The sequence below is a fragment of the Hemitrygon akajei genome, chromosome 1 (genome assembly GCF_048418815.1).
Source record: "Hemitrygon akajei chromosome 1, sHemAka1.3, whole genome shotgun sequence".
Lineage (NCBI taxonomy): Eukaryota > Metazoa > Chordata > Chondrichthyes > Myliobatiformes > Dasyatidae > Hemitrygon > Hemitrygon akajei.
The window spans coordinates 209,350,588-209,365,731 of record NC_133124.1 but is presented as its reverse complement, the minus strand read 5'-3'; the positions used below and the strand labels follow the sequence as shown (position 1 = coordinate 209,365,731).

At 45.0% G+C, this 15,144-nt stretch overlaps 1 protein-coding gene across 12 annotated transcripts in view; it reads right to left on the bottom strand.

Moving 5' to 3' along the window:
* LOC140734898 (transcription factor COE2) overlaps positions 1-15,144 on the bottom strand; it is a 318,188-nt gene that overhangs the window by 299,814 nt on the left and 3,230 nt on the right. For 4 of the 12 annotated variants that reach the window (XM_073059600.1, XM_073059582.1, XM_073059608.1 and 1 more), the window contains exons 3-6: positions 11,062-11,180; positions 9,081-9,237; positions 6,709-6,772; positions 2,112-2,167 (exon numbers count right to left, since the gene is read on the bottom strand). In XM_073059600.1, the coding sequence (XP_072915701.1) occupies positions 2,112-2,167; positions 6,709-6,772; positions 9,081-9,237; positions 11,062-11,126 (342 nt within the window). In that variant the 5' untranslated portion in view covers positions 11,127-11,180. Of the gene's footprint in view, positions 1-2,111; positions 2,168-6,708; positions 6,773-9,080; positions 9,238-11,061; positions 12,387-15,144 lie in introns of those variants that run through there. The other 8 variants (XM_073059573.1, XM_073059627.1, XM_073059645.1 and 5 more) reach the window with 5 other exon arrangements.

Here is a 15,144-nt window from a genome sequence, read left to right as displayed (position 1 = left end):
GGTCTTTGTTCCAATTGAAGATCCTTTAGCATTTTGCTCCAGCTAAAATGGCCTCTGGATGACCATGTTCTGACTCCCCTCCCATCCAAATCCGACAGGATTTGAAACCTTCACTGCAGTAACCAACTTATCCGTTTCCCAAACTAAATTTGATTCGCTTTAAACTTCAAAATTTCGTGATCTCAGACTTCGCAATTTCTTTTCAACGCACCAATTCTCCTGATACCCGGAATTACTTCGCCCAACTCGGCACCGTCTGATGCCAATGGCGGTTAACAAAGGGGGTCTGAAAGTTACGTTAAGTAAAATGAATACATGGATGGAAGAGTTGGAAACGTGTTGCTAATTGGCTCAAGCGTTGCTTATTCTAGGCTAATCCGTGCAGCATCCCGGCGGGACGTTTGCTTCTAGAGGCATTGACGTCACGGGATAAAGTACGCAGCTGTTAAATGTATTGAGCACAGGGGACTCGATGGTGCAGTGGGTGAGACGCTATCCTCTCACCTCTGAGACCTGGGTTGCAACTCAGCCCAGACTGACGGGATGAAGATTTCCTCCTGCCGGCAGCTGCGACGATCCCCCAGTGGAACGAGGATCCGTCTGTTGGTGCCCCATGTGAAACGGTTCTGGGGGTGTCACAGCCAATTCCTACCGGAGCCAGCGTGCGTGCAGTTCCTGTCATAAAGGGTCAGTCTCACTCATAAGAGGCGCATGTGCCACAAGGAGTGAATTTCCTGCTATCCTACCGAGGTATGAGCCCCAAGGAGCTGGCCAGAGAAAGGACAGATTTTCCTGCCCTAGAAATGATTGATGTTGGCAATGTATAACCAACATTAAAAAACAAACCCGTAAATAAACGATTATTAAATTATTTCACATCAATGACAAGTTCAGCACTCTGGCACTATATAAAAAAATTGTCACAATTCGGATATAGTCATCTCCCAATTCACGCCAGAATCAGATTCAGGTTTAATATCAGTGGCAAACGTTGTGAAATGTGTTGTTATGCGGCAGAGGTACATTGCAATGCATAATAATAACATTATTATAAATTACAGTAAATACACATATATTAAAAGGGTTAAATTAAATAAGTGGTGCAACTTTTTTAAAGTAGTGAGGTACAATGTCCATTCAGAAATCTGATGGCAGAGAGGGAAAGGCTATTCCTGAATCGCTGAATGTGCGCCCTCAGGCTCCTGTACCCCTCCCTAATGATTGTCATGGAGAATGTGCATTTTCCATGACTCACCTGACCTCTGTGGACAATATCTCTTCCCGCCCTGTTATGCCTTATTCTTCTGGAAAAGTTTGGTAGGCAGTGTTGTCGATGAAATCACCCCTCTAGAACCTTGTCATTTCCAGATCTCTGAGCAATGACTACCAGGTTCTTAACTAGCCTGATTCCATCAACTGTGAAAAGAAGAGTGGATGGCTTTTTGCCTTTCTAGTCTTAAATGTAGAAATCACATGTGGTACCCGTTCACCGCCCCTACCCACCGCCAGGAGTGCGTATGACTCGGTAGTTCACCTGCACAGATCGAATAACAAAAAGCATGATTGATAATGATCGTGTGTACTCGGGACGTTGAGAGATTAATTTACAAGTTAACCTTTATTTTTCCCCGTAACTCCGACTGTGATAGAAGTTACAACTAACTTCTCTAAGAGAGAAATAGTTTTGAAAAGTTACGACCCCAAAGTTAAACCTGGCTCTTGGCAGGTTTAACTTTGGGGTCGTAACTTTTCAAAACTATTTACTGATTGTGTTAAGTATAAAGCTTTTTAAAATTCTAAATCATGTCTGAATTTAAATAGAACTGCCTATGATCACAAAGTCCACTAAAGTAATTAAGACCGTCTCAACTTTACAGAGGGTAAACTCCTTTGCATCAAACGTCTCCGTCGCGTCGTCACCGGCTTCTGCAGCCTACACGATGTAATAGCTCCCCGTTTCCCTTGTTAGTCAAGGTTAGTGTACACCGGGTTTTAGTTGTGGTTAATCCATCACTTCAGTTGACTTAGAATTGTGACTTTGGGAAAGTTTGGCAGAATTGCGTGTAACATTCTGGGAGTCACGCGGAGGCAAGTGCAATTAATCTCAGTACCTGTTTGGTCACGGAATCGATGAGTCGCACGTAGAGATCCTGCTCCGTTCGCACACCTGTACAGAATCAGAATCAGAATCAAGTTTAATACCACCAGCATATGTTGTGAAGTTATTAATTTTACGGCATTACGTACAATGTAATACATGATAAATAAATATAGGGGAAATAATGAATTACAGTAAGTATATGGATGGCTATTAGTTAGGTTAAAATAAGTAGTGTAAAAAAAAACAGAAATTAAAAAGTAGTGTGGTTCACGGGTTCAGTGTCCATTCAGAAATCAGATGGCAGAGGGGAAGAAGCTGTTCCTGAATCACTGAGTGCGTGCCTTCAGGCTCCTGTACCTGAATGAGAAGAGGGTATGTCCTGGTGACGGGGGTCCTTGATGATGGACGCCGCCTTCCTAAGACACCGGTCCGTGAATGTGTTTTGGATATTACGGAGGCTAGTGCCTATGGTGGAGCTGACTAATTTTACAAGTTTCGATCCTGTGCAGTCGCCTCGCCCGTCTCAGACGGTGATGCAGCCAGTCAGAATGCACTCCACGGTACGTTTGTAGAACTTTCCGAGTGTTTTAGTTGATAAACCAAATCTCCTCAAACTCGTAATGACGTATACCCGCTGCCTCGCCTTCTTTATAGCTGCATCAATATGATGCGTCCAGGTCAGGTTAGGTACCCGCTAGCAATAGAAACGTCGTGTGTTAAACCAACTAAGCAGAAAAGGGCCGTGAAGATAACAGTCAGGTCACGTCGCTGTACGATGCTGTACAGCATTAGCATTTACCGGTGCTGCACGATGCTGGGTTGGCCCAGAAAGCGTGCGCTGAGATCGGGCGACCAATCGGCCCTTTTTGGCCGTGGCCATTGACAAAGAGTCACTGAGTTTGATCAACCACCACGCAGCGTATTTTTATCACGCAGTTCACGCTACTTAACGAAAACGCTGAGGTAAACTGTTTCAGGTGGACGGACAATCTCCGCCTTCATCGTGGTTTCGAGCAGTGAATTCCAATCATCGACTACTGCACCCCATCCTCCGTTTCCCGGTCTCCCTCAGAAACTTGGGAAATACCGCGCAGGAACAGGCCCTTCGGCCCACTATGCCTGTACCGACCATGACGTCAAGTTAAACTAATCCTATTTCCTGTCCGTATCCGTCCATTCTCTGCGTGTTAATGTGTCTGCCCAAATGCCACTACTGTGTCTGCTTCCGCCCCTGGCAGTGCGTTTCCGGGCACCTACCACTCTCTGTGTTAAAAAGAATCACCCCTTACGTCTCCCTCAACCTTCCCCCCCCCCCCCCCCAATCATTTGAAAGCTATATGCTCTGTATTTGACATAACTACCCTGGAAAGAGAGACTTCGACTATCTACCCTAACTGCTGACGAGCCTGTCATTGTAAACTTCCGTCACCTCTCCCCTCAACCTCCGACGCTCTGGAGAAAACAGCTCAACTCTGTCCAACCTCGGCAATCGGCTAATACCCTCTCATCCTGGTGAGGATCTTCCGCCACCTTTTCAAAGCCTTCACATCCTTCCTATAATGGGGCAAGCAGAACCGAACACACCACCCGAGGTGCAGCTGAATCAGAGCTTTATACAGCTGCATCCGAATGTCCCAACCCATGCTCGGTGTCCTAAGTGACTAAAGCATTATGAGGCTTTGTAAGGTCGTGATCGGGGTGCTGTCAACAGCTTTGGGCCCCTTCTCTAGGAAAGAATCTGCTGGCATTGGAGAGGGTCCTGAGGGGGTGCGCGAGAATTATCTTGCGAATGAAAGGGTTAACGTACGAGGGGCGTTTGATGGCCCTGGGCCCGTACTCGCTGGAGTTTTTTTTTTAGAATGAGGAGGAATCTCAGTGAAAGTCATCAAATATCGAAAGGCTTAGACAGAGTCGACGCGGGGGTGGGGGGAATAGTTCCAACGGTCCAGGCCCAGAGGGCGCAGCCCCAGAACAGAAGATGAGGAGGAACTTCTCTAGACAGAGGGTGGTGACTCTGTGAAACTCATTGCTGCAGACGGCTGCGGTGGTCAAGTCGTTGGGTTTAGTTACAGCGCGTGTTGATAGGTTCTTGATTAGTAAGGTCATCAAAGGTTGCGGTGAGGAGCTACGAGAATGGGGTTGAGAGGTTTAATAAATCAGCCATAATCCAATGGCGCAGCAGATTCAATAGCCTCCTATGTCCTAGGGGCTTTTCCCACATGCCCTCGTTACCACCTGGTTTACTTGTGCTGCCACTTTCAGAGATCTATGGACTTGGACCCAGAAGGTCCATCCGTACATCAGTGCTCTTAAGGGTCCCGCCATTTACTGTGTGCCCTCAAACTTCAAAGTAAATTTATTCTCAAGGTATGTACATGTTACCATATACTACCCTGAAATTCCTTTATTTCCCCCTTGCAGGCATCTCTAGGGGAAAATACAATAAAATTTTACAAAAAAAAACTTCAGACGAAGACTGAAAAGATAAACATAAGTAAACAAGCTTCAAATAAATAACGCCGAGAACGTGAGTTGTAAAGAGTCTTTGAAAGTGAATCTGTAGAATCAGTGCAGAGTAGTGGTGAAGGCCCTTCCCTTACATTTGACCTCCCAAAGTGCAACACCAGACACCTGCCCGATGAAAATGCCCTTTCTCCGCCAATAATTGCAGCTGATTCACATCTTGCCCTATCCTCTGACAACCTTCTTCGCCAGTTTTTGTGTTGTCTTCCAACTTACTCGCCAGAGCACATAGATTTTCATCCAGGTCATTAGTATATACTGAAAACAACAGAAGTCTGAAGACTGATGCCCGCGGGACCCCACTGGACAGGGAGCTCCAGTGAGAATAACAGAACTCCACCAATACCCTCTGTCTTCTGTAGCCAAGCCAAATCTGAACGCAATCGGTCAGATCGAGTGGAACCCATGTGTATTATTCTTCTGGGGCAGCCTACCGTAAGGAACTTTGTCAAATACTCTACAAAAATCCGTGTCCACAACATCCTCTGTCCTCATCAGTCACCCTCGTCACCTTCACGAAAAAAAAGCCAATCAAGTTTGTAAACTAAGACCCGTCCCTTACAACTTGCCACCGGTTCTTTTAACTCTTTCTTTTTTTTCTTTTCAGTTCTTCGGCAGAACTGAACTGAATAGCAGAAAGAAGTGAAAGTCTCCTTCCTTTCAATTAACTCTATCTAGCCCATTCAGATACTCTACACACCTGAGACGCGCCTCAGTTTATGCCTGAAATGTACCGGTCGTTTCTGTCAGTTAGTATGCGGACTGTACTTGCCCTTTTTCTCGCGCGTATGCTTTGCCCTTCGATTGGTTAGCTTTTACGTCTAATTCTTTATCTTTACACGAACTCCGTTTTTTTCACTTTGTCTTGCAGGTATCTCATTTGGGATAATGGAGGTTGTTAAACTCGGTTTTATACGTCTTGTATTCAATTTGGGTTAATTTAATTATCACGGTATTGTCAATGTCTGGAATTCCTACGTACTCCAGGGTGTTTTTCGGTGGGGTGTGGGGGGCGGGGCATGCCACTTATCTTTGTTGGGTCGTTGTGGTTCCTTGTCGGGTGAAACTCAGACCAAGCTCTTCTGTGTATCATTTCAGTTCGTCGAAACCGTGTATTGTTTGCCTGAGCTCTTGTTAGTTTTTTCTAGTTAATTTTTGTAATAAATCTTTGGTTTTGTTTGAATCGCCACAGTCTCTGTAATTCCTGCACTCGAGTTCGCTAGTAATCCTTCAGTATTTTATACATCTTGAAATGTCTCCCTTTCTATACCAGAAAATAATTCGTTACTTGAATAAAACAACTGGGAAACTGTTCCAAAATTGTGATTTTGGAGGAAAAACGAATACCTCTTCTAAAAATAAAGATTCACAGTGAGATCTTTGACTTAGTCGTCCTGCTGAGACCGAACTTAACCCTGGTCTGTCCTTACTGAGAAGCATTTGCTCTTCCCGTGACTAGTTTCTTACGCGGGTATTTGGAAAGTAATTGATCGATTCTAAGTTACAGGTAGAACTAAGGCTGTCCCTCGATTTTGAGGGGTGGTGGGCTTCACGAACATTTCAACCCCAATGCTTCCATATCTCCTTACGACAGAGAAAGAAGCCATTTGGCCCATTGAGTCTGTGCTGGTTCGTGGAGCAAAACCATTCCCCATTCATTTTTCGTGAACCTTAGTCACCAGTCCTTGCCCACCACCCCCTGCCCCCGCCGTACTCTAGGTTCTACAGTCACCTGCGCACCAGCGGCAATTTACAATGCCCTGCCAACCCTCCGTCCGCGTATCTTTGGGATATGGGAGGGAACCAGAGCACCCGGGGGAAACCATTCGGTCAGAGGGAGAACGTGCAAACTCCACACAGACCACACCAGAGGTCAGGATCCGAACCCCGCTCACTAAAGGTGCGTGAGGAGGTTATCTGAACGGCCGACACGCAAACACTTTAATCGGTGCGCTTTGCACTAGATTGTACCGAAGGAGGATGAAGTGCTGAGGTGCGACGTTTTGGGCTGTCTTGATAGACCCCCTCGCCCACTGCCCACCTATCCCCAGCTCAGCTAACTGCGAGTTATCTAAGAGACTCACCATTACTGTACAGCAACTGAAGCTTGTAATGCGTCCCGTTATTCGTCTTATCGTTCCCCGGCTCCTGAAAGAATAATTTTGCAGATTTGAGCAGAAAATTCTCAACTCTGTGCTGTTGTTGCGTTAACAAAACACTACCTTCACTCTTTAGAGGATGTAAACACGCAATTAAACCCGCTGTAATCCGCCGAGCAAACTTGAGAGAGATTCCCACAGACATCAAACATTATGATATTTGTGACAAAGCTTCTCATGCAGTAATATTTTACTATGACTTAAATAGAATTCAAAGTGCCCAGTTTATTTTATTAAAATTGTACAAGGCACTGGTAAGGCCGAATTTGGAGTATTGTGTACAGTTCTGGTCACCGAATTATAGGAAAGATATCAACAAAATAGAGAGAGTACAGAGAAGATTTACTAGAATGTTACCTGGGTTTCAGCACCTAAGTTACAGGGAAAGGTTGAACAAGTTAGGTCTTTATTCTTTGGAGTGCAGAAGGTTGAGGGGGGACTTGATAGAGGTATTTAAAATAATGAGGGGAATAGATCGAGTTGACGTGGATAGGCTTTTTCCATTGAGAGTAGGGGAGATTCAAACAAGAGGACATGAGTTGAGAGTTAGGGGGCAAAAGTTTAAGGGTAACACGAGGGGGAACTTCTTTACTCAGAGAGTGGTAGCTGTGTGGTACGAGCTTCCAGTAGAAGTGGTAGAGGCAGGTTCGGTATTGTCATTTAAAGTAAAATTGGATAGGTATATGGACAGGAAAGGAATGGAGGGTTATGGGCTGAGTGCGGGCCAGAGGGACTAGGTGAGTGTAAGCGTCGACACGGACTAAAAGGACCGAGATGGCCTGCTTCCGTGCTGTAATTGTTATATGGTTATTTCTGACATTCTCGTTCGTCGCTGAGGTGCAGTGACATGATCATTAAACAAAAAAAGTTTTCTTTTCCGGTGTTAACTTGACCGCCAGGAAGAGGGATATGTAAAAGTGGAGGGAATTACCTCTACGTCCCCTCTCCACCCCAAAAAAAGGTGGATCTGATAAATTGGATAAAAATAGAAACAAGCACAACAGATGGTGGAAATTAAAATAGACATGAAAATCCCTGGAAAGACTCAGCAGGTCAGGCAGCGTCTGTGGGAAGAGAAGCGGGATGAACGTTTCAGGTAGTCAGAACTCATTGAGTTGGACGGTGTCTCCAGCAAACATTTTGGACTGAGTGTTTAAGTTTGAGTTTTCTAGGCCTGCGGATGGTTACGACCTTTCGGCTGCTTTGGCTGGTCCCTTTACCAGCGCCGGGCCAGGCATTCACATATTAATAAATGCCTTTAGCTATGGGGTGGGGTGGGGTGGGGAGGGGGGCTTACGCTCGAAGCCGGGTGAGAAAACTGTCAACGGAACAGACAGAAAATACTGGAGGAACTCATCAGGCCAGGCAGCATCTATGGAAGTGAGTGCACACAGTCGACGTTTCGAGCCAAGACCCTTCATCAGGACCTCACTCCTTTCCATGGATGCTGCCTGACCTGCTGAGTTCCTCCGGCGTTGCCTGCGCGTTGCTTTGGATTTTCAGCATCCGCGGATTTTCTCGTGTCTGAGTAATTGTCAAAATTCAGTGGTGCAAAGACAACCCTCCCTACTTGAGACCGAATTCTATTCCTCGTCTGACTCGGTCCGACCTCCCGACGAATAACGACGCCGGAGAACAGAGCAGCGGGGCTGGGAGCTCCCAGATTACGGCAGCGGTTAACGCAACGCAAAGTCCACCTGTAGCTTGAGGTTGCAAAGCTCTGTCTTTCTTTCTCATTCACACACTCCTCACGCAATTACACTCTTACATGCACACTAAATCATTCACCTACGTGAACACAACACACACACACACACCCGCGCACTTCCTCACACAGCCACACATACATAACCACTCTCTCAAAAACATTCTTTCACACACTTGGACACACTCTGAACTCACGCACATGCTGACAAATTCATATAAACATTCTCAGATACACGCAGACAAATTTCTCTCACACCTACATTCACAATCACACGCAAAACTCTCGCACATCTGCACAAGTTCACTCGTACATAACCACGCACGCTAATTCTAGCTCTGCTACACACAAGTTCAAACTTTTGCTCAGTCTTATCGTTTGGTCGCATTCAAACTCCGAGACAGAACTAACAAAAGGGTCCGACAATGTTTTTAAATTTTGCTTGAATTTTTCGTGTCAACCCCGCCGTAGAGGCTTTTTGTGTGGGGGCTGGTTTGGAGACCGGGATCCTGACTAATTTAGGGACTTTCTGCTCGCTCGCTCGCTCCTTTTTTCCGGCACAGATATCCCTGTTTCCCATTGTCGCACGTACCAAATCTTTCTCCACAAAGTCTGTGAAGGTAGTCCTCTCGATCTCCACCGGCTGCCCCTGCCTGTCATAAAGCGCAAGGACGAAATGGAAAAAGTTGGACTTTCTCAGGTTCGAGGGAGGCTGTTTCTCGAAGTGCGCTCTGGCCAGAGCTACGCCGCTGGGAAGAGAGGGAGAAAAACAGGAATCATTTTCCCCAACCACTTGGAGTCGTGGGAATCGCCCGCGTTAGTGACTCCTTATCAAACTTCGCACACGCATAAGTCCATCGCCCAAGTTTCCCACAAGCTGCGTATAAATGTAATTTATCAACCACCCGTTCCCAACATTAAAATAAAAGTGAAGCGTCAGTAATCTGTCCGGCCCCCTAACGAGAACTACGGGCTGGGCTCAGAAAGAAGGACCAAGAAGATTTGCCGCTAGTCTCTGAGTTATGCCAGCTGTGTTCTACAACAAAATCGTGCTTAAATAATTCACGGGAAACCGAGGTGAGCGTGGTTTGTAGAAATAATTTCAATAAATTTGTATTTAGCGCCTTTTAAGCGCTGTAATCTTTGCTACTATTTGTAAACTACACAGTTGCCCTTCCTATTGTACGAGTTTAGTAACTCGGCGCAAAACAGTCGTTCGGCAGACTGCAGAATCACTTAAACGTCTGAAGAAAAGGAACGCTTAACGGACCGAAGAGATCTGAATCAAACATGCTACCTTCAGTGGCTAATTATGAAAGTCAAACCGGAATATATAATAATGAAGTACGGCATATTTAATGGAGAAAGTGTTCTTTTAAAAGAGCACAGAACAATCTTCGGGGGCGGGGCGCGCGGGGGGAGTGGAATAAAGCTGCTCAGACAATTCAATAAAATAATGTATAACTTGGAAATATACATCCAGAGAATGGTCATATCAGGACTTGGATGCAGGGACACAGACTTTAAAGATCCCAGTGGAACCTTTTAAACGGCTTTGGCAGTTTTACAGTGGGTGGAAGTATGGTGTTTTTCTCAAGAGAGAAAAAAATACAGAGGGGAATAATTTTGTATCAGTGCCTTAAAACATGATTATTCACTTAAAATATAAAAACGTATTTAATGTGAAATGTTTAAAAGATACTTAAAAAATAGTATGGTTTTGTAAAGAGAAAAGTTCAAATTTAAGTCGGGCAAACGTTGGGAAAAAATAAGTGATTTGTGCGTTTTCTGATTTCAGCTCCAGTTTTCAGAATATATGTTTCAGTTTCGGGTTCATCAGGTAATTCACAGTTCTCCCTCGTCCCATAAGGCGAGTGTTGAGATGTGTGTGCGTTAAGTAAGCACACGGAACGGATTAAGATATTGCCAAACATTACGTTTTGTGTTAGGCTGACTGTCAGCGCGATCTTGGTGCACCTTGTAAATCAATCAATTGCAAGTCGCCGGCTGCAGCCGCGCGTCCCTCTACTATATCCTACAGAAGGTATTCCGCCAATGTTGTGACTTTCAAGTCTGTTGCATGTGGGTGGGGGGGGGGGATATTCACGAAAGAGGCGCTCACTCAAAACTCCTAACCCAAACACTTTTGGGGTCAAAATTTGCCCTGATCATATTAAATATGCCCCCTGGACAGAACAGCGCGCGATTAAGCTTTTATTATATAGACTCGGTATTAAAAGAGTTTTAAAACACGCATATTTGAGAGATCTCTTACATTGTAATTGGGGAAGAAGCTGTGTCACATGTGAATGGAACTCCTGACATAGGTACTACAAATATTTTCCTGCTCCCACCCCCCCACACACACACACACCTCGCACTGAATTATAACCCTGTGCCCTGTAAGTCCTTAATTTTAAATCACCGGGAACTGAAGGGTTATTATTTGAGTCAATATTAGTTAAAGAGATGGTTGGAATGCGGGGTACAGTGGCAGGTGGGATGGGCGAGGAGGCTGTCAGTCGCGCCTGTGATAATTGTCAAGCTGATGACATCCAGTCTCGGGACCTTACCTCTGAGCCGCAACGTTGGCCGCCACTACGCCAACTGTCCGGACCCAAGATCTAACCGCCTCCATTCCACCGCCCGTCGATTTGTCTTTGATATCAGGCCCTCCTCTGGGTAAATGTTCCTGAATCCCAAACATTTAAAATAACAAGAGCAAATGATTAACACTTCAGTCTGTCTCTTTTTTTTTTCTCTGGATAAATAACGCTGAAAATCCAAGGATCGAAAGCTCCGATGATTCTGTCGCAGCGTCCAGGAAAGGAGTTGCAATGAAGATCTCCAGAGCGCAGAGATGACCAAGGCGTTAGCAGAGAAGTTTTTTTTTGTGGGGGGTGCGGGATAGATTTATTTTCTTCTAAGTGTTGTCATCCTTCAAGCCGAAAAAAAAAACAACCGGGCGAGAAATCGATCACCGTCTAACAAGCTTCATCTGTTTGGGAAGAAATTGATCGGCGCGCATTTACACCCATACACACTGGCATACATATGCACTCACAAATATCACATATACACACACAAACACACACACACACACACATACACACACACGCACACACACACACACACTCACTCACACACACATACACACACACACGCACACACACAGACGCGCACACACAACACACGCGCACACACTGTCACACGCACAGACGCAGAAAGTCCTTAATCCAAGGTAGTTGGGGTGCAGATTTGAGGGCCCTCGTCTCCCACCGGCTCGATTGGTACACTGCGTTCTGCAAAAGCTTTGAGTGTAATGAATGATTTCTCTGTGGGAGGGCCGCGGCAGTAACTGACAGGTCCGGGAGCGCGGAGGAGGTTCCTTGTACTACGCATTTTTTGGATGGTGTCGGCTATTTCCAGATTGGATAAGGGATTTGATTTATGCACGCCCTTTCTGCCAGCTGTCACCAATAGATGCACATTATTACCATGATTCAGGAATAAGATGTGCAAAGTCAGTTAAAACAATCTTAATCCAAAGATTCACACAGATTGATCTAGTCTTGGGGGGCGTTGAATCTATTGTGCGCACGTGTGCCTTGGGGAGGTCATGCGCTCTCAATCTATCAATTCTTTTCTCGGTCATTAGCTGTCTTTCTGACCAGGCCACAGTTTTTCAATCGCTGTCCCTGCTACTGTCATCCTCTGGTTTACTGCCTCTGACCCTGTCACTCCCTGGGTCCACCGCTTCCACCCTGTCTCTCTGTTTATGCCTCACTCTGTTTATTTCTGACACATTGTATTTTCCGTCATGTTCTCTTTTTCTCCTTTTCTGTCAGTTTTCCGGATCTCCTCGGTGCTCCTGAGACTGGAGGCTACTGTCTCCGATCCAGTTACTTTCCGTGGTGTTGTCTGTCGTTCCCTCCCTCCCTCCCTCCCTCTCTCTCCCCCCCCCCCCTCCGCCACTTTTATGGCCGCGTTGTGTGTATGTGTGTATGTCCTTCCCCCCCCCCAACTCAACGCACCTCTTCACCACCCCCACTCCCACCCCGTATCCCGGGTCTTTCTTTCTCTTCCAATCACATTTCCGTTTCTCCCCAGGCCCTCTACTTTCGCCTATTCCCATTCTCTCTTCTCTTTCTGACACCCTCTACTTTCTGTCCACTGGCTTCCTAACTCTGCCCCCCCCCCGCTCTCTCTCTCCCACCCCCCATTATTTTCAGTGGCGTTTTGCCCTTACAGTACTGTATCCTCCTCGCTCCCGTCAGTCTTTGTAACTGCCCCATCTCTGTTTTCACCCCGTACGTCTGCATCTCTCCGTTACCTTTTTTTTTGCCCGATACCCCTCCCGCCTCTCTCGTGCTGATATTTTCACGAAAGCTAACACTACATCCCGCTGAGTTCCTCCAACATTTTGTGTGCCATCCAATTTTAAAGTGCCTTTTGCTTTCCGCTTCTCCGGGGCTACCTGTTCTACTGAGTTCCGTCCCGCTCATTCGAGTAAATCAATTTCCTAATTTTAATCCCACGTCCATTAAGCTGACAGTTGCTACAGAGAGAAAAAAAATCGAATGGTTGCACTTTGACAACTGATGCTGACTTTAATTTTTATTTCTTCTTCTATATCTTATGGTCTCGTCGGTAGCTTCTCCCCCTGCACCCCTGTACCCCCCCCCCCCCCGCTCATTCACCGCAGCTACCGCTATACCTCTGCGCCGTCTTCATGACAGACTCAAATACAGTTTAAAATTCAGGACAGCAGTTGCGATAATTATTCCGCAAGTTTGGCTGAAGCATTTCCAACCTAGGCAATTGCGAAGCTTCTGGGAGACAGAAGTTCTTCTTTTCCCTAAATGATTTATTTTTCAAATGCTGACTTAAAAATTATATCTGTTAAATATATATAATATTAAATTTTACCATATGTAGCAGTGACAGGAAATATCTAAATTCGTTGTTAAAAGTTAATATCTCAAAATATATATCAATATCAGCAACATATTGGAGCTATTTCATGTTAATATGTAACGGTATAATATATTGGTTATGATGATTAGTAATAATGTATACTATAACAGTTCGAGTTACTGCAGATTAATATGTAACAATATAATAAATTGGTTATGGTGATGAGTTGTAATATATAACTGTTCTCGTAATTATTGCTAACATTATAAATGAATTTATGTAGCATAGATGGATTTATGTAGGCAAACGCATGTTTGACGTATCACGTCATTGTTTATGCAAAAATAATTTCTCTTGTTGTGTTAAACATTTTGGTTAATTTTTTGGAGGTGCATACATGAAGAAATAAAACGTATTTCTCGCGTATTTGTGTTTTAAGCAGTTGCTGCGAAGGGGGAAGGCAGGGGACAAATTGATTGTGAAAGAAGCTGCGGAAATAATCTTTTCGCTCTTGATAACAGATCTATTTCGATGTATATCGATGGTTTCGTCGGGTTTGGGTTTTAAGGAGTGAACGATTCCCCGTCTGTTCTAAGTGATAGTTTGTTGGTTTTAAATTAGGGAGAGTTTGGGGGATGCGGAGACGGTGGTCTCGGGACGCTAATCCACCGGGCGGGTAACGAAAGTGGGATTCGGTGAGGTGGGGCATTTACCGTTCAAAGCTGGGATGTGACTTCTCCGCCGTGGGACGCTGAGGGAAGAACCGGGAATATTGGTGCCCTACCATCCGCTATATTTGTCTCGGCCAGAGTGCAGCCCGTTTTGGAGGGTTTAACTGCTGCAGCGGATGCGGATGAAATAACTTTACTGGCGCGGTTTATACGAGCTTGTTAGGCCGGTTTGCACCCCTGCCCCCCTTCCCCATTAGGATTTGAACGCGGAACGGCGGAGCGCCGCAAAAAAAAAGCGGACGCCTGATTTGTAAACAGATTTAGTCCCAGACAATAAAAACCCTGCTCACAGACCATCTGCCTGACCGACCCTCAGCTGTCAGCCGGATCCCTTAAAGGGGCAAATCCAGATGACATTTTTTGACGGAAGCTAACAAATTGACTCTAAGATGCTGTCACCCGAGAACAGAGCGATTATGCATCAGTCTTTAACATCACAACACCACCTACAGTAAGGGCTAAGACGGCTGACGAAATTTTCCACTAAGCATTGACTGTGCTTGACAAAAAGTAATCATTAATTGATCATTTTTACAGGAGAAAATCGGCTTGGCAACTCAGACATAACTAATTCAGCCCGCCACAGCATCGGTTAATCGACGACATTCATGTGCTTATATAACTTACTTGCGTTATAAAGATTATATGGGCAGAATAAAGATTTGTCTTATTTAATAACAATCCAGTGAATCAAAATAAAATATTAGGACAGATAAAGAGGCGCTCTGATCCCGGAGCCGAGGTAAGAATACCTGATATACTTTTGGTGATCTTTTTCAGTGCACAAGTTCTGACTTTATGCTAAAGCGTTTCTTTTCCCCTTTGCTGACCCTCTTATGCATTTCCGCGATCTGCCATTTTAATGCAGTTTAACTTTTTAATTAAAAAAATAATGAATTTAATGGCCAATATATAATGAGGGGCAAGTAGACTGTTTGAAAAATACTTAGATTATTTAAATGAGAAAGCACTTAGATTTAAATAAGAGGAAAATATTTAAATGAGAGG